Source organism: Ascaphus truei, chromosome 1 (genome assembly GCF_040206685.1).
Source record: "Ascaphus truei isolate aAscTru1 chromosome 1, aAscTru1.hap1, whole genome shotgun sequence".
Taxonomy (NCBI): Eukaryota; Metazoa; Chordata; class Amphibia; order Anura; family Ascaphidae; genus Ascaphus; species Ascaphus truei.
Window position 1 is genome coordinate 549379237 of NC_134483.1, and position 18940 is coordinate 549398176.

At 49.9% G+C, this 18940-nt stretch overlaps 3 protein-coding genes across 5 annotated transcripts in view; 2 read left to right on the forward strand and 1 right to left on the reverse strand.

Annotated features, from left to right (window-relative positions):
* Positions 1-9926, forward strand: part of LOC142468177 (uncharacterized) — a 122385-nt gene extending 112459 nt beyond the window's left edge. The window contains exon 3 of the mRNA XM_075574405.1: positions 6934-9926. Coding sequence (XP_075430520.1) covers positions 7064-8338 — 1275 coding nt within the window. The 5' untranslated portion in view covers positions 6934-7063 and the 3' untranslated portion in view covers positions 8339-9926. The remainder of the gene's footprint in view (positions 1-6933) is intronic.
* The window catches only part of LOC142468238 (uncharacterized), a 407600-nt gene that overhangs the window by 112469 nt on the left and 276191 nt on the right, over positions 1-18940 (forward strand). The gene's annotated exons all lie outside the window — the stretch shown is intronic.
* LOC142468214 (uncharacterized) overlaps positions 1-18940 on the reverse strand; it is a 119143-nt gene that overhangs the window by 65641 nt on the left and 34562 nt on the right. The gene's annotated exons all lie outside the window — the stretch shown is intronic.

Below are 18940 nucleotides of genomic sequence, written 5' to 3' on the forward strand. Positions count from 1 at the left end.
AGGTTTAGCAGCAGGAACAAGGAACTCCCTTAGCAAACAGGTTCAAGTGTGGAATAGCCTAATATCACGACCCAGCACTGCACCTGAATTGCACAGATATCCCTGCAGGTGTAATGAGCCTTAGGCACCACATATATAAACACAGGCACAGCAAATTAGTGCCAGTAATTGAAATCCATAATCTAACTATGATAATGTAACTGTTGGTCAGCTGTAAAATCGTCAAACTAAAGTAAAAGACTTCCAAGTAGGAGTCTTACAACATCACTACGTGCCCTACGCACGTTTCCCTCCAGCTATGGAGCTTCCTCAGGGACATTTTTGCAAGTAAAGAAAGGCAAAGCTTTTTATTGGGGCCATTTGCAATGACAGACCAATCACAACACCGTGCATGCGCAGATCAATAGTTAGAGTTGTGAAAAGTCTACACCGCGCATGCGCATATATCGCTATATTCCAATAAAGTTCTACTTATATATTTATCAAAGCGAGCCCCCCCAAAAGCATCCAGTCATTGGTCAAGTAGTATCCAGACCCCATATCTGGGGCAGACTCACCTCCACCACGAAGGACACCATCCAGATATCACTGTGGCGGCTAGTGCGCATGCGTTTCAACACAGCCGCTACTGCTCTAATTGAGGCGTTGTGCGCATGCGTTACTAGATGCAACAAAAGTTGACATCACAGGGAGAGTTATTCTCCTACACTGACCTCCACCGCGAAGGAGATACCCTCCAGATATCACTGTGGCGGCTAGTGCGCATGCATTACAACACAGACACTACTGCTCTAATTGAGGCGTTGTGCGCATGCGTTACTAGATGTAACAAAAGTTGACATCGCAGGGAGAGTTATTCTCCTTCATTGACCCAACTATTTAAGAGTTCCCTCTGGCAATTGACGCGCATGCGTGACAACATAGTTGTTATTCAGATCAATTGGTCATAATGCGCATACATACACAAATAACAGAAAATGCAGTTTGGCTGTGTAGGGGGAATTTGATGTAACATGATGGTACAGTACTGCAGAGCAGATCTACAGATCTAGCTCCACCATACCACCACAGTTAAACCCATAGCTCAGCCAAAAAATAGTGCATAATAAATGATCAGCTAAAGCAGCGGTGCGCAAACTGGGGGGCGCGCCCCCCTGGGGGGGCGCAAGATTGTTTAGGGGGGGCGCAGGAAGCAGCGGCGATTTTGCCAGGAGCAGAGGGAAAAAAGCCGTCTGCAGCTGCAATTTTTCTTTTGGCCATTAGGTGGCGCTGTGCTGCGCTGTGCTACAGTACACAGCAGCATCTCGTTGCTTCCTGCATCAGCGTGTGTGACATGGGGAGAGGGGGTGAGTGAGACTGGCACATGGGGGAGTGAGACTGGCACATGGGGGAGTGAGACTGGGACATGGGGGAGTGAGACTGGGACATGGGGGGGAGTGAGACTGGGACATGGGGGGGAGTGAGACTGGCACATGGGGGGGAGTGAGACTGGCACATGGGGGAGTGAGACTGGCACATGGGGGAGTGAGACTGGGACATGGGGGAGTGAGACTGGGACATGGGGGAGTGAGACTGGGACATGGGGGGGAGTGAGACTGGGACATGGGGGGGAGTGAGACTGGGACATGGGGGGGGTGAGACTGGGACATGGGGGGGTGAGACTGGGACATGGGGGGGGGGTGAGACTGGGACATGGGGGGGAGTGAGACTGGGACATGGGGGGGAGTGAGACTGGGACATGGGGGGGAGTGAGACTGGGACATGGGGGAGTGAGACTGGGACATGGGGGGGAGTGAGACTGGCACATGGGGGAGTGAGACTGGGACATGGGGGGGAGTGAGACTGAGACATGGGGGGGAGTGAGACTGGGACATGGGGGGTGAGACTGGGACATGGGGGAGTGAGACTGGGACATGGGGGAGTGAGACTGGGACATGGGGGGGAGTGAGACTGGGACATGGGGGGGAGTGAGACTGGGACATGGGGGGGAGTGAGACTGGGACATGGGGGGGAGTGAGACTGGGACATGGGGGGGAGTGAGACTGGGACATGGGGGGGAGTGAGACTGGGACATGGGGGGGTGAGACTGGGACATGGGGGAGAGTGAGACTGGGACATGGGGGAGAGTGAGACTGGGACATGGGGGGAGTGAGACTGGGACATGGGGGGTGAGACTGGGACATGGGGGAGTGAGACTGGGACATGAGGGAGTGAGACTGGGACATGGGGGAGTGAGACTGGGACATGGGGGAGTGAGACTGGGACATGGGGGAGTGAGACTGGGACATGGGGGAGTGAGACTGGGACATGGGGGAGTGAGACTGGCACATGGGGGGGGAGTGAGACTGGCACATGGGGGAGTGGGACTGGGACATGGGGGAGTGAGACTGGCACATGGGGTGAGTGAGACTGGGACATGGGGGAGTGAGACTGGGACATGGGGGAGTGAGACTGGGACATGGGGGGGTGAGACTGGGACATGGGGGGGAGTGAGACTGGGACATGGGGGAGTGAGACTGGCACATGGGGGAGTGAGACTGGCACATGGGGGGGGAGTGAGACTGGCACATGGGGGGGGAGTGAGACTGGGACATGTGGGGGAGTGAGACTGGGACATGGGGGGGGACTGGGACATGTGGGGGGAGTGAGACTGGGACATGGGGGGGGAGTGAGACTGGGACATGGGGGGAGTGAGACTGGGACATGGGGGGGAGTGAGACTGGGACATGGGGGGGTGGGAGAGTGAGACTGGGACATGGGGGAGTGAGTGTGAGACTGGGACATGGGGGAGTGAGTGTGAGACTGAGGCATGGGGAGGGTGTGAGTGACATGAGGGGGGTGAGAGTGTGAGATGGGGAGGGGGGTGAGAGTGAGTGTGACATGGGGAGGGGGGTAGAAAGAGCTACATGGGGATGGGGATGAGAGAGACATTGGTGGGAGGGAGGGAGACACACAATGGCTGGAGGGAGAGTGTGAGAGAGACACCGGGTGGAGGGAGAAACAATAGCTGGTTGGAGAGTGCAAGAGAGACACTGGGGGGAGGGAGAGGCAATGGCTGGAAGGAGAGTGAGAGACAATGGAGGGAGGGGGACACTAGGGGGAGGGAGAAAGAGAGAGAGACACACAGGGGGAGGGAAAGAGAGTGGGGGGAGACACTGAGGGGAGGGATAGAGAGGGACTGGAGGGGGAGTGAGAAATACAGGGAGTTGGAGAGACTGGAAGAGGAGTGTGAGACTGGAAGAGGGGAGAGAGTGAGAGACAATGGGAGGAGGGAGAAAGAGACACACACTGGGGGGAGGGAAAGAGAGTGGGGGGGGGAGGGGGAGACACTGAGGGGAGGAATAGAGAGGGACTGGAGGGGGAGTGAGAAATACAGGGAGAGACTGGAAGAGGTTAGAGAGGTCCTGAGGTGTTCTAATGTGGCGGGAAGAGAGAGATTAATAATACAGCAGAAATGGGAACGCTATTAGACAAATATTATAATATTTATTTTTAAGTTATGTAATTTGTGCTATAAATACTTTTTTTGTAGACGCGTGGCGGGGGCGTTACAAAGCTGGTTCGCCCTCAATGGCTGAACCAGCTCACGTGCGCTGACGTCATGTGATTTTGATTACATCAGGCAGGGGGGGCCCGAGAAATTTCATGGATGAAAAGGGGGGCTCGGCATAAAAAGTTTGCTCACCCCTGAGCTAAAGTATACAGTGAAGGCTAGAACGACAGTGCGTTAATGCTTTACTTGCTCCTTCTTATTGTTTGCAAAAACGTAATGATGTCAATACAAGATCAATGTGTAACAATAAAATGATGCATATATAGAATAAATCCGATAAATGTCAACATAACAATCTAGATTCGTTCTAGCCTTCGTTCGTAGCAGCGCTTATAGTTCTATTGAGTCCTGCACATTGGTGGCGCCCCCCCCTTGGTAGTCATGGGTTGTCGAGAACGCACCTCGCGGTGCATTTTGGGGCCAGTGTATCGGAGCTCCTGAATGTATGTTGTTAATACGCCTGGCCCGTTACCATGGTGATAATCTTTGTGCGCACTACACTTTCGGTTCACACATGCGCATTGCGATGCTGAGCCTTGTATGGCCATTGTAGTTGAGTGTGACATTTTTTCAAGTGTGTAGTCTATCTCAGGATCAGCTAGCCAAGCTTGTTGTTGGTTCATCATCATAGTGTTCGGATCGCCGCAACCAGCATGCGTCACGTGGCTGTACCTCTGGCACTCACAGACTGCTATCTGTGCGCATGCAGCTGCGCAATGCTTCATCTGGAGGCACGCTCCCGCAGTATCCCCACGGAACACACACTCTCTGGCGGTGCACCCACTCAGCGCCGCCTTCCTCGTACGCGCGCACGCCGCGCAGCAACGAACACTAGCAACATCAGCTGTGTTACATCTGCAGCCAATCCTGCAATACCCTATCGGCTGGTGACTTATGTGTGAGGTCATCATCTGCTGGTTCCTGATTGGTGCTTTCCCCTTTAAATGCCTGCCTGTTTCGCTTTCACTTTGCTGAACATAAACACTGTTGTGCTGTGCTCGCTGCTTCCTGGATCTTGCCTGTTCCTGTGCCTTGCCTGACTCGTGTTGTGACCTCTGCTCGTACCTGGACCTGTCTCTTCTCTACCCCTGGACTTCGGCTTGTTATTGGACCCCCGCTCTCTCCTCGACTACGGCTTCGGATAACGACGATTCTTCTCTCTCCAACCCCGGGATCACGGCAAGTACCACGGCTTCCCCGAACTCTCCTACCCTGACCCAGCTCCACGACTCCGACTACGCATTCCGGACCTGGCTCCGTGGTTGTAGGGCGGCGGTTATATACATCCCCACCTCAGCCCCGTGGTCTAGTCCTGTTTGTGGTGAGCGCAGCGTGACACATAGCTAGGCGTGCTATACTAGCTGTTTTTATGGATTAATTTGCATTGTTAATTAATTGCACATTTGGTTCAGGTACACTGGGCTGTGGGTATATATAGGAGTCACTTACAGTCACGCATTGCACTACCCTGTTGAGGATAGAAATGTTGGTGTTTGTGTCCTGCGTATTCTTAAATATAATTGTTTTTTTCTAACCACTGTGTGCTGTCTCTGTCATCGAACATATACACACACGTACACATGTACGTGTGTGTGTGTATAATATATATATATATATATATATATATATATATATATATATATATATATATATATAGTGGGTGAAAAGGGCGACAGAAAACCTCCACCGTTGGCATATAGCCAATTAAGAATATCACTTGTGAGCACATTCACATGTCTTAGACAGGTCTGCAACCCAGCCTTTCAACCATTTTCACCTCGCATACATTGCTCCCACTGCAGCCAGGGATTCTTGGAAATGACATGCAAATGAGCACACAATGTGTCACCTTTTGCCTGGAATATCCATTCACATGGAGCCCATTTAAGATGATTTTTTTTTTTTCAACATCAATTTTTATTGGGTATCCAGTACAAACAGCACATAAGCTCTCCACCCATTGTCATACATAAATGAAACCAAATATCCCATTTTTGTCTTACTCAATACAACTAACTGACAAAGAGAGGACTCACAGGGGGGACATACCGACAGAACACAACATAGTGTATCGGTGGAGGGATTCTCCGACTTCTCAACCCTCATCAGCGTGCCATCGCCCACCTTATTATTGCTGAACCAGGGCTCTTCCCAAATCCGGAGTCTTCTGTCCAGTTTATCTTATCTGTCCCACCTCCTGTCCATCATTAAACCTGGCCTGTCAGAGGAGAATGCACTTTAATCTATTAATGCAAAATACTGGTGGCACGTTCACACAGCTTTTAAACACAGCACGGGACAACCACTCACAGATATGTTTCAACCTTGATGGGTATCATCAGTGTGAGGTTGGTTTATACTTGCTTTGAAATATTTCTAGGCTGGGTAGATGTGTGTGTGTGTGTGTGTGTGTGTGTGTGTGTGTGTGTGTGTGTATATTATGGTTGATTGACAGACTCGTCCTCCATTTTCTGCCAATCAAACCAGCTGTGGCAAGATGCAATCTGTGGAAACAAACTATTCATCTGTATGTTTTTAACAGAAAAAATAACATTTAAAATCTTTCATGGTTAATATGTGATATAATAAAATTCATGTCTGTTTCTTTTTTATATGAAAATGGCTCATCCTTGAAAGGTTGCATCCTCCATTTTTATAATACGGTTTAAATAAATGATTTTTTTATTTTATTGACCCGACTGTTTGCTGTGCACTGGAATTACATTGTTTGGATATCCCTGCCCTAGGAGAAAGGTGGGAATAACCTTTGCTGCAGCAATAAGCTTGGGAAGTATATTATTTATATTTTTTCTTACATTTTCTTTTGAACATTTTTTTGCACCATTATTTAGGGCACTTTTTGTTAAACCGTTTTAATTGCTGTGTAGCACAAATAAGGAAACATGATGTGACATTACGGCAGGAACGTCGGTTCCTATTTTAGTTAATCAGCCCAGTTAATCTACTGTAAGCTGTATATTTACCCCTTTGTGGACATTAGTGGTCAGATAGTCATGGGATGCCAATAGCTAGCTGGCCCCTGCAGCCACTAAAGGGTTAATATATCACAAAGTACAACAAAAGTTATTTAATAAGAACAATATATGAAGAACATTGAGACAGGGAGTAATGTGATTTCCATTACTGGAGTGAGGAGGAAATATTTATTTCCACATATGAGACATCATTGTAAAAGGATTAATTGGGGTGTTTCTTTGCCTTCGTCTGGGTGAATGTAACTATAACAATGTAACTTTAATTATATTCAGTATGTTGCACAAGTAGAATTTTATAAAGGTTGAACTCAATGAACATATGTCTCTCATCCAAATCTACTCTGATGCATTGCAATGTTACATTAATACATTTTCTCACCATAGATGTACTGTATCTTCAGCACATGACTCATCTGTGACCAAGAAGCAATGTAAGAACTGTCCCAAACATCATAAATTACATGAGGGGTTAATGGAAATATGTTTTAAGGACTTCAAGATTGCTTAAGTCTGTATGAGAATTGGAACAAGATTACCAGAAACTCGGCAGAGCATTCCTATACATCAACAGCCTTTTACCAAACTAACAGACACCACAAGACAAGCAGAGGGTTTAAAGAACAGAGACATGAACCCCTACAGTGGGACATACTGTAATGTTATACCGCAAAAAATCCCCACAAGGAAGAAATCCTATAACTGCTCTGAATGTGGGAAAAGCTTCAGCCGGAAATCAGATCTTGTTGCACACCAAAGAATCCACACAGGGGTGAGACCTTATAACTGCTCTGAATGTGGGAAAAGCTTCAATCAGAAATCAAATCTTGTTACACACCAAAGAATCCACACAGCGGAGAGACCTTATAACTGCTCTGAATGTGGGAAAAGCTTCAGCCGGAAATCAGATCTTGTTGCACACCAAACAATCCACACAGGGGTGATACCCTATAACTGCTCTGAATGTGGGAAAAGCTTCATTAAGAAATCGCATCTTGTTAGACACCAAATAATCCACACAGGGGAGAGTCCCTATAACTGCTCTGAATGTGGGAAAAGCTTCAGTGACAAATCGCATCTTGTTACACACCAAAGAATCCACACAGGGGAGAGACCTTATAAGTGCTCTGAATGTGGGAAAAGCTTCAGTCATAAATCACTGCTTGTTGCACACCAAAAAATCCACACAGGGGAGAGACCTTATAACTGCTCTGAATGTGGGAAAAGCTTCAGTCGGAAATCAGATCTTGTTGCACACCAAAGAATCCACACAGGGGAGAGACCTTATAACTGCTCTGAATGTGGGAAAAGCTTCAGTAATAAATCAATTCTTATTACACACCAAAAAATCCACACAGGGGAGAGACCTTATAACTGCTCTGAATGTGGGAAAAGCTTCAGTCGGAAACCAGATCTTGTTGCACACCAAAGAATCCACACAGGGGAGAGACCTTATAACTGCTCTGAATGTGGGAAAAGCTTCAGCCGGAAATCAGATCTTGTTGCACACCAAAGAATCCACACAGGGGTGAGACCTTATAACTGCTCTGAATGTGGGAAAAGCTTCAATCAGAAATCAAATCTTGTTACACACCAAAGAATCCACACAGCGGAGAGACCTTATAACTGCTCTGAATGTGGGAAAAGTTTCAGTCGGAAATCAGATCTTGTTGCACACCAAACAATCCACACACAGGTCAGACCCTATAACTGCTCTGAATGTGGGAAAAGCTTCAGTCGGAAATCAAATCTTGCTAGACACCAAGCAATCCACACGGGAGAGACCCTATAACTGCTCTGAATGAGGGGAAAGCTTCAGTCAGAAATCGCATCTTATCTCGCGAGATCTCGGACTTCTCTGCTGTGGATGCCGGCTCCGTTCTTGATCAATATCAGTCTCTCACTCCTACTCTGTACACTGAACAGTCACTATTTTGGACTCCTTTCGTCCCCTCCCATCCCCATTCCTTCCTTCCCCCATTCTTTCCCTCCCCCCCACCCCCCTCATACGTAGATGCACATTATCTACTGGTTAAAATGCATTCAAAATGTGTTTATTATGGGGTATATTTTAGCACAATTAATTTATTTTTGTAATTTTATGATGTATTTTATTTAATGTCCATCTGATATACATTCCACCTTATTGTTGTCATCTAGTTGTTGGCTTAGTCACATAGAGCTTTTTTTATTTGCCTCTTCTGTGTCGCACCTTCAGATCCGCTTCCCAGCTGATGCGTCTGATTACAGCTTTCTCTCCACTGAATGTTTCTTTTACCCATTATGTGAGTGCAAGTCCTGTTGACTACTCTCCTTTTTAATACAGGATTATGCTATGGAGCTGGCGCTTATTTCTTCTTGAAAGATCGAAATGGAGATATTTTGCAAAAGATTGACATAGGAGCAGAAAAAGAGAGAGAGAGGAAGGGAAAAAACATAGAGTAGTGTGTCTAATAAAGTGTCACGTGTGGATGGTAAGGGATACACTCACAATTGGATGGATAAATAAGGGCCTGTATCCAAATACAATGGATCTGGAACAATGTTTGTTTGTTTGTTTTTTCTGGGACTGGTTTTCTCCTCAGCATGTGTCTTTTGTTGTAGGATTCACTCCATCTCGAATGGGCTGGTTTTCAAATTGACGCCACATAGGAACAGAGATATAGGAAGACACAATATAGTGTAACACAGTTTATTAAAACATGTAAAACCCTATAAACATATAGGTTATTCCCTCACACTTTGTAAGTAATAAAAAGGCAGTTGGAGAGTTTTTAATCACGCGGAGTCTCTCACTCTCAGCTCGTGTCCCGATCAGCCCGTGTCCGTTCTATACCCGGTTATAGCCGGGTTTAGAGATCCGCTGGAGGCTCAGACTCGCAGTTCTGTGTACCGGCGTCTGTTCTCCCTGACAGCCGAACACTTCCGTGTCACGTGTCTTTCTCCCAGTATCGCAAGATCTCGCCTGCACAGTGATCCGCTTCCAGGCCGTTCGCGGTCTCGAACGGGGCTCTTTTCCTCCCCAGTCTTCCTGCTGCGTTACCGCCAGTCACCAATCACCCAACGTTTCACTGGTGAGGTTTCTTCAGGGGTTAATGCGGGCATATCTGTCCCTACCTTCTTTATAGGCACCTCCCTGTTCCTATTGGTTCCGATAAGCGCAATACAATTGATTGAGAAACATCCTAACTTGTAATACTGCCCCTAACAACAATCAGTATACATTCAGGAGAAGGATTTACTGTTATATCATAACATAACCACCATCTGATTCCTCGTCCCATACATATACATCAATACAAACTCCGCTGCGTATATACTATTACTTTGCAGCCATGTTAATAAAGGGCAGACATGTTGATACATATTTAACATGATATCACTACTTAGAATAAAGTTGGTTTAATTCACAAACTGAGTGGCAGCTTATTGGAAATTACACCCTTAAAAGAAAGAATGAATATATTCAATAGAGAATGTTACTACTCCCCATTAGGAATAAGTATCACTTATATATGTGTAGCCCCGGTGTCCCCCGGCTCCCAGAGACTCCCCTCACCAAGTGCCGAGTGGTCGGGGGTGCTGCCGGAGGCAGCGACGGACCCGCCGGTACAACTCAAAGGTGGGGGCCGGAACAGGGAGCGATCTGAGCCGTAGGAGGCTCGGCGGCGTACCTGGCTAGTGGGGGCCGCCATTGCGGGTATGCGCGCATGCGGCGTGATCGCGCATGCGCGGGTCAGGCTAGAAAGTTACGGCAGCCCTTAGGGAGTTGCGCATACATAGTAGGATCGCGCACGCGGCCGCAATATAGAAGCAGCCTCCACGGGACTACAACTCCCATGAGGCATAGAGAGGCAGGCACCAGGTGCCTCAAGGTGGCCAATGAGAGACAAGGATTCCCAGACAGGCAGATAGATACATTTCGCGGGCTTTGGAGCACGGCAGTTGGAGCCGGGAGCAAGAAGGGGAAGGAAGGGTGTAGGGAGCAAGTGGCTCCTGCACCAGGTAAGGTTCCCCAGGTCCCAGACAGGCCCCAACTCCCCACTAGTTAAGTGGGTAAGTAATAAGGGACGGCCCCTAGGTTAAGGACCCTGCCCTTAAGTTTGTGTAGTGGTGTGAAGATGGTCAGCGCGAACCTCGTCGACCTCACGAATATGGTGGATCCGGATGAAGTATCAAGAAAAGAATAAATGAGAATAAAACACAATATTAGTGTATCGTGTCCACATGTAGGGGAGGGGGGGTGGGAAGGGGGAGTTGTGGGGTGAGGGAGGAGTGGACGATGGAAGGATTGATAGTGGGTTCCCACTAACTAATCACAGAATACATAGAGTATATGGATCCAGTAACTCACACGGGCTTGTGTGGTGTCTCTCCCTCAACGCTGACTGAAGTGGGTTAATACAGACTCATATACTGTAGTCTCAATACACATAAAACTCACACGGCCTGATGTGAGTCCTTGCCCTCAGAGGGTGATGTCCTGTGTGGATGGTGTCTTGTTGTTTCAGCAGAGTTGTCCCCCGATGGGGGTGGTGTGTGAGTGTCTCCTCTCCCCGTATCCCAAATGACCAAAAAAAGGTGTGCAAACCAAAATAAATATAAGGTCTTTAATGGGTTAACAGTGAAGACATGAGCATACACTATGCATACATGTTGTGGTGCTTTAAAAAGTATAAAACCAAATATGACACAATGACACAATGAACTAGACAGTGGATGATGCACTGAAGCAAATGACAGTGGATGATGCACTGAAGCAAAGTTTGTGTGCAGTCTTGTCAGTGTCACGGCTATCAGTGCTGTGAGTATTGACAAGAAGGCACAGTGAGTGTGCAGTGTAGCTGCAGGTACCAGGTTGGTTGCAGTGTGTTTGATGCAGGTACAGTTAGTGCAGTGGGTTGCTGCAGGTATTAGGGAGAAGTTAGTCAGTCAGGACCAGGAAGAGCTAGGGGAAGGAGGTGAGTGCAGGGGTCAGTGACCCACTGCATTAGGCCAGTAACCCCTAAGCCCCAGATAGGTCCTAACTCCCCAGCTTGTGGTGCTACAGGGACAGGCCCTAGGTTAGGGACCCTGTCACAGTAGTACTAGCATTAGATAGGGACACAGTGGACATAGCACTCCCTGAGAAGAGACTTGGGCTCAAGTCCGTGCCTAAGAGACAGAGACTGTCTCCAGGGTGGGATTGCCCCTGGCGGACCCTCGTGCAAGGAAACACCGGATCAGATGGGATCCCCAAGCGGCAAATCCTTTTCGAAGTTGCTTGCAGGCCCGAGTGCAGGAGCGCTCGGCAGGTACCTTCCTAAGTGCACCAACGTTTCCTATACATATTATAATTACACATAGTGGCAGCGCTAACCACGGGACAAAGGGGTTAGGCTGTGGACACGGTGTGGGGATACACGGTGGTGGGTAGGTACACTCCTAGTGGAGTGAGAGACACTTGGAGCTGAGTTACATGGTGGAGTTACTCTCTAAGGGAGATATTAGTATTAAGTGTGTTATTTCCTGCATGTATATAAACTGGTTATATACATTCCTGTGTATGTGGTTATTGTATATGTGGGTCCTGTGTAGGAAACCTTCTACATCCCTAGAACCCTACACAGGTGGAGGCGCTGAAACCGAGAACATTCCAGAGGATTCACCCCAGGCTCTCACTGGCGGAGGCTCAGGCCCCCTGTGAGCCTGACAGGTATAATGCACCACACTGGTAACACATAGGTGTCCACCCACACACACTGTATCTGTGATTGGGATAGAGGGAATACCCGTTACATATGCATAGAAAGACATATCTAATTAGAGACAAAGAATGATTATCTTAAATCGCACATACTCTGAATTGAATACGAACGAACCTCAGAAAGATATATAGTCCATCTATGTCTAATAAATAAAGACATAGATAGGAATATCTTAAATCACACAACATGTCACTCATAATGAGTGTAAAGGAGAGAACTTAAATCAACAAATATTGATCAACTACATTTGTTGAAAAAAGACTTCTTAAATAATCAGACACATATAGTCCCTAAAATAGTGTATATAGAGGGGAAAGAGAGATTCACTGAAACCTTACATCGCACAGCTGCATCTCAGAATCCATCATTTGTACTTAGTACGGAAGAGAGGTCATACATGGAAATTTAGCCCATCTGTGTCTAATAATTAAAGTCACAGATTGAGTTATCTTAATTTGCACAATTCTTTACTTAAAATCTAATACCCAGAGTAATACATATAGCAGTGAATATATACTTAAATCCCAAATCGCACAATATAACACAGAATCCATAGCATAAACTTAATGTAAAGAGAAGTGTTAAATAGAGATATAACTCATCTATGTCTGAATGTTCAAGACACAGATATGGTTATCTATGATCACACAAGTTATATCTTATAATCTATATAGAATAGTTCAGATATACAAAGTATGTTATATAGTATATAAACTCAATGTAGAAGACAGAAATTACATCAGTTGATAAATTGACAAGTGTTATTACACACACAATACTGTACCTCTATATGGCAAAGGGATATGGATTAATTTAAGGCATACAGACTAACACATAGTCGCACTGATAATAAATCTCAAATGTAATTTGGAAGTTATGTCTCACCCAAAAATGGAAATAAAGAGAAGCATTTTTAAAATAGTCGTTTACATGCCTGAATATATTCCAATTAGCTATACTCCGTGACTGGCGCATAGCAATATAGAGTAGTATATTGTGTGAATTAAAGACAAAGGAGCATGACAACACCACATTACACAGATATAAATGCAGATTACGTAACAGCACACTTATGATAACAATGTGAATTTTCCGTATTGTGACAGATATGAGGGAACGGTAGTGAAAAGGGTATATTATGGCCCTCAATTATTGCAGGGTTTCTGCTCCACTCCACGGTTTGGAGATTTACCAAGGAATCCCGACCGGGACTTCTAGCTCTCCCTGCTTTCACAGGACTGCAGAACCTGATTGAGCAGGGAGATGATTAAAAGGCAGAGCTTGTTTTACTCTCAGAGAAGTGTGTACTGAAAAGCTGTGTTCTGCTGAGGAATGCAAAGACTTTTGTTTTGTTTGTTTGTTTTGCTCCTGTTATTTGCTGTAGCATTTGTATGGCAAAATAATTAGGCCAAAGCTTTTTACCTCTGTGTCAGAAGACTGTCTCCTCTATCTGGAAGGCTGTGTGAAAGTGCTGATCCCTGGACAAAAGTTACTGTGACAAAGTACACTCTTGCTATGTATGTAATATGATAGATGATGATAAACACAAGGACATAATGGCAGTAAATAGTACTTAAACATTTATTAACAGTGTTGCGATCCTATGCACCATGTAATAATAATAATAACAGACTGAGAATCCAAGCGCTCTATATCACTCTCTTAAAAACGGCCCCAAATCAATTTCGATATTTAATCCTTGAGGTATGAGGGGTTTCAAAACATAAATCCAATATGTTTCCTGCCTTGAAATTTGGACAATGTTGTTGCCTCCTCTCCATTTAGATTTTATTTTATCGACCTGTAACAGGGGACTTATCCCTGTTCACAAATGTGCCTCTAATCCAGCAGTGTGGTCGTTAACTGCTGGTAGCAAATTAACTAACACCACCTGGCTGATTACAGGTGGTAGAAAAAGCCTGCCTTTGAGACAGGAAGTGAGACTCCTTAGCTCAAGTGTGAGCTGGACAAGGAAACAGAGGATCTTGAGTCTCCCAGGAGAGACTGACTAAGAGAACACAGATCTCTGGAGCTGACAAATAAGACTTCTAAACCTGGATGCTGATAGAGTAGTATATTGTGTGAATTAAAGACAAAGGAGCATGACAACACCACATTACACAGATATAAATGCAGATTACGTAACCGCACACTTATACTGATAACACTGTGAATATTCAGTATGTAATGTGATAGATGCTGATAAACACAAGGACAGGATGGCAGTAATTAGTACTTAAACATTTATTAGCAGTGTTGCGATCCTATGCACCACATAATAATAATAATAATAACAGACTGAGAATCCAAGCGCTCTATATCACTCCTTTAAAAAAGACCCTAAATCAATATCGATATTTAACCATTGAGGTCTGAGGGTTTTCAAAACATAAATCAAATTTCAAGGCAGGAAACATATTGGGACACTTTTGTTGCCTCCTCTCCATTTAGATTTTATTTTATCGACCCCTTTGAATTTAACCCTTTGGGGCCCTGAGAGTGGAATTCCTTAAAGTGCTGGGACACGCTATGCTGAAGAAAACCTTTGTCAGTGTTTGTGATGCGTTGGGCTACCCTAACCTCCAGCGTCCGTGTGCTGCGGCTGCATATTGCTTATTGCAGGGACACCGCAGCACACATTATATCATCAGAATTACAGTCTGTTACATCTGACATCGCAAAGATTTCTTCTGTCACTTCCCATTGTACATTTCTGAGGGATGCAGGTAGGTGCTTATCCCATACATGATAAATAAACACACGATATACCGTTTCACACAAAATCTCGAAAAAGGTCCCGGGGGGGGGGGGGGGGGGGGGAAGAGTCACAGTGAGGTGGGGGGGGAAGAGGCACAGTGAGGTAGGGGGGGAAGAGGCACAGACTTGGGGGGGGGAAGAGGCACAGTGAGGTGGGGGGGATAGAGGCACGGGGAGGGGGAAAGAGGCATAACGAGGGGAGGGGGAGAGGCACAGTGAGGGGAAGGGGGAGAGGCACAGTGAGAGGAGGGTGAGAGAGGCACAGTGAGGGGAGGGGGGAGAGAGGCACAGTGAGGGGAGGGGGGAGAGGCACGGGGAGGGGGGAGAGGCACGGGGAGTGGGGAGAGAGGCACAGTGAGGGGAGTGGGGAGAGAAGCACAGTGAGGGGAGGGGGAGAGAGGCACAGGGAGGGGAGGGGGATAGAGGCTTAAGGAGGGGAGGGGGATAGAGGCACAAGGAGGGGAGGGTATAGAGGCACAAGGAGGGGAGGGGGGTAGAGGCACAAGGAGGGGAGAGGGATAGAGGCACAGGGATGGGAGGGGAATAGAGGCACAGGGAGGGGAGGGGGAGAGGCACAATGAGTGGTTGACAGAAGCACAGTGAGGTGGGACAGAGGCATAGGGAGGGGAGGGGGAGAGAGGCAAAGGGAGGTGGGGATAGAGGCACAGTGTGGGGAGGGGGAGAGGCACAGTGAGGAGAGTGGGGCAAGTCACAGTGAAGGGGTTGAGAGGCACAGTGAAGGGGTTGAGAGGCACAGTGAAGGAGTTGAGTGGCACAGTGTGGGGGTGGGAGAGAGGCACAGTGAGGGGAGGGGCAGGCACAGTGAGGGGAGGTGGGAGAGAAGCAAAGTGAGGGGAGCGCGGAGAGAGGTACAGTGAGGGAGGAGAGAGGCACTGGGAGGATTAGAGAGGTACAGTAAGGGGAGGGGGGAGAGAGGCATAGTGAGGGGAGAGAGGCACAGTGAGGGGAGGGGGGAGAGAGGCACAGTGAGGTGAGGGGGGAGAGAGGCACAGTGAGGGGAAGGGGGAGAGAGGCACAAGGAGGGGAGGGGGATAGAGGCACAGGGAGGTGAGGGGGATAGAGGCACAGGGAGGGGAGGGGAGGGGGAAAGAGGCACGAGGAGGGGAGGGGGAAAGAGGCACAGGGAGGGGGAGAGAGGCACAGTGAGGGGAGGGGGGAGAGGCACATTGAGGGGAGGGGGGAGAGGCACAGTGAGGGGACATGGGAGGGAGGCACAGTGAGGGGAGGGAGGCACAGTGAGGGGAGGGGAGAGAGGCACAATGAGGTGAGGGGGGAGAGACGCACAGTGCGGGGGGGGAGAGAGGCACAGTGAGGGGAGAGAGGCACAGTGAGGGGAGGGGGAGAGGCACAGTGAGGGGAGGTGGGAGAGGGGCACAGTGAGGGGAGGGGGGAGAGAGGCACAGTGAGGGGAGGGGGGAGAGAGGAACAGGGAGGGGAGGGGGATAGAGGCACAAGGAGGGGAGGGGGATAGAGGAACAGGGAGGGGGATAGAGGAACAGGGAGGGGGATAGAGGCACAGCGAGGGGAGAGGGAAAGAGGCACAGGGAGGGGAGGGGGATAGAGGCACAGGGAGAGGAGGGGGAGAGGCACAATGAGGGTGGGACAGAAGCACAGTGAGGTGGGACAGAGGCATAGGGAGGGGAGGGGGAGAGAGGCACAGTGAGTGGAGGGGAGAGGCACAGTGAGGCGTGGGGGGAGAGGTACAGTGTAGGGGTTGAGAGGCACAGTGAAGGGGTTGAGGTTGAGAGGCACAGTGGGGGCGGGAGAGAGGCACAGTGAGGAGAGGGGAAGGCACAGTGAGGGGAGGTGGGAGAGAAGCACAGTGAGGGGAGCATGGAGAGGCACAGTGAGGGGAGGAGGGAGAGAGGTACGGGGAGGGGGGAGAGAGGCACAGTAAGGGGAGTTGGGAGAGAGGCCCAGTGAAGGGGAGGTGGAGAGAGAGGTACAGTGAGGGGAGGGGGGAGAGAGTTACAGTGAGGGGAGGGGGGAGAGAGGCACAGTGAGGGGAGGGGGGAGAGAGGCACAGTGAGGGGAGGGGGGAGAGAGGCACACTGAGGAGAGGGGGGAGAGAGGCCCAGGGAGGGGAGGGGGGAGAGAGGCACAGTGAGGGGAGGGGGGGAGAGAGGCACAGGGAGGGGAGGAGAGAGGCACAGGGAGTGTAGGGGGATAGAGGCACAGGGAGGGGAGGGGGAGAGAGGCACAGTGAGGGGAGGGGGGAGAGGCACAGTGAGGGGAGGGGGGAGAGGCACAGTGAGGGGAGGGGGGGAGAGAGGCACAGGGAGGGGAGGAGAGAGGCACAGGGAGTGTAGGGGGATAGAGGAACAGGGAGGGGAGGGGGAGAGAGGCACAGGGAGAGGAGGGGGAGAGGCACAATGAGGGTGGGACAGAAGCACAGTGAGGTGGGACAGAGGCATAGGGATGGGAGGGGGAGAGAGGCACAGTGAGTGGAGGGGAGAGGCACAGTGAGAGGCGTGGGGGGAGAGGTACAGTGTAGGGGTTGAGAGGTACAGTGAAGGGGTTGAGAGGCACAGTGGGGGGCGGGAGAGAGGCACAGTGAATAGAGGGGAAGGCACAGTGAGGGGAGGTGGGAGAGAAGCACAGTGAGGGGAGCATGGAGAGGCACAGTGAGGGGAGGAGGGAGAGAGGCACGGGGAGTGGGGAGAGAGGCCCAGTGAAGGGGAGGTGGAGAGAGAGGTACAGTGAGGGGAGGGGGGAGAGAGGTACAGTGAGGGGAGGGGGGAGAGAGGTACAGCGAGGGGAGGGGGGAGAGAGGCACAGTGAGGGGAGGGGGGAGAGGCACAGTGAGGGGAGGGGGGAGAGGCACAGTGAGGGGAGGGGGGAGAGAGGCACAGGGAGGGGAGGAGAGAGGCACAGGGAGTGTAGGGGGATAGAGGCACAGGGAGGGGAGGGGGAGAGAGGCACAGGGAGAGGAGGGGGAGAGGCACAATGAGGGTGGGACAGAAGCACAGTGAGGTGGGACAGAGGCATAGGGAGGGGAGGGGGAGAGAGGCACAGTGAGTGGAGGGGAGAGGCACAGTGAGAGGCGTGGGGGGAGAGGTACAGTGTAGGGGTTGAGAGGTACAGTGAAGGGGTTGAGAGGCACAGTGGGGGGCGGGAGAGAGGCACAGTGAATAGAGGGGAAGGCACAGTGAGGGAGGTGGGAGAGAAGCACAGTGAGGGGAGCATGGAGAGGCACAGTGAGGGGAGGAGGGAGAGAGGCACGGGGAGTGGGGAGAGAGGCCCAGTGAAGGGGAGGTGGAGAGAGAGGTACAGTGAGGGGAGGGGGGAGAGAGGTACAGTGAGGGGAGGGGGGAGAGAGGTACAGCGAGGGGAGGGGGGAGAGAGGCACAGTGAGGGGAGGGGGGAGAGAGGCACAGCGAGGGGAGGGGGGAGAGAGGCACACTGAGGAGAGGGGGGAGAGAGGCACAGGGAGGGGAGGGGGGAGAGAGGCACAGTGAGGGGAGGGGGGGAGAGAGGCACAGTGAGGGGAGGAGAGAGGCACAGGGAGTGGAGGGGGATAGAGGCACAGGGAGGGGAGGGGGTTAGAGGCACAGGGAGGGGAGGGGGAGAGAGGCACAGGGAGGGGAGGGGAGGGGGAAAGAGGCACGAGGAGGGGAGGGGGAAAGAGGCACAGGGAGGGGAGGGGGAGAGAGGCACAGTGAGGGGAGGGGGGAGAGGCACAGTGAGGGGAGAAGGGAGAGGAACAGTGAGGGGACGTGGGAGAAAGGCACAGTGAGGGGAGGGAGGCACAGTGAGGGGAGGGGGGAGAGGCACAATGAGGGGAGGGGGGAGAGACGCACAGTGCGGGTGGGGGAGGCACAGTGAGGGGAGAGAGGTACAGTGAGGGGAGGGGGGAGAGGCACAGTGAG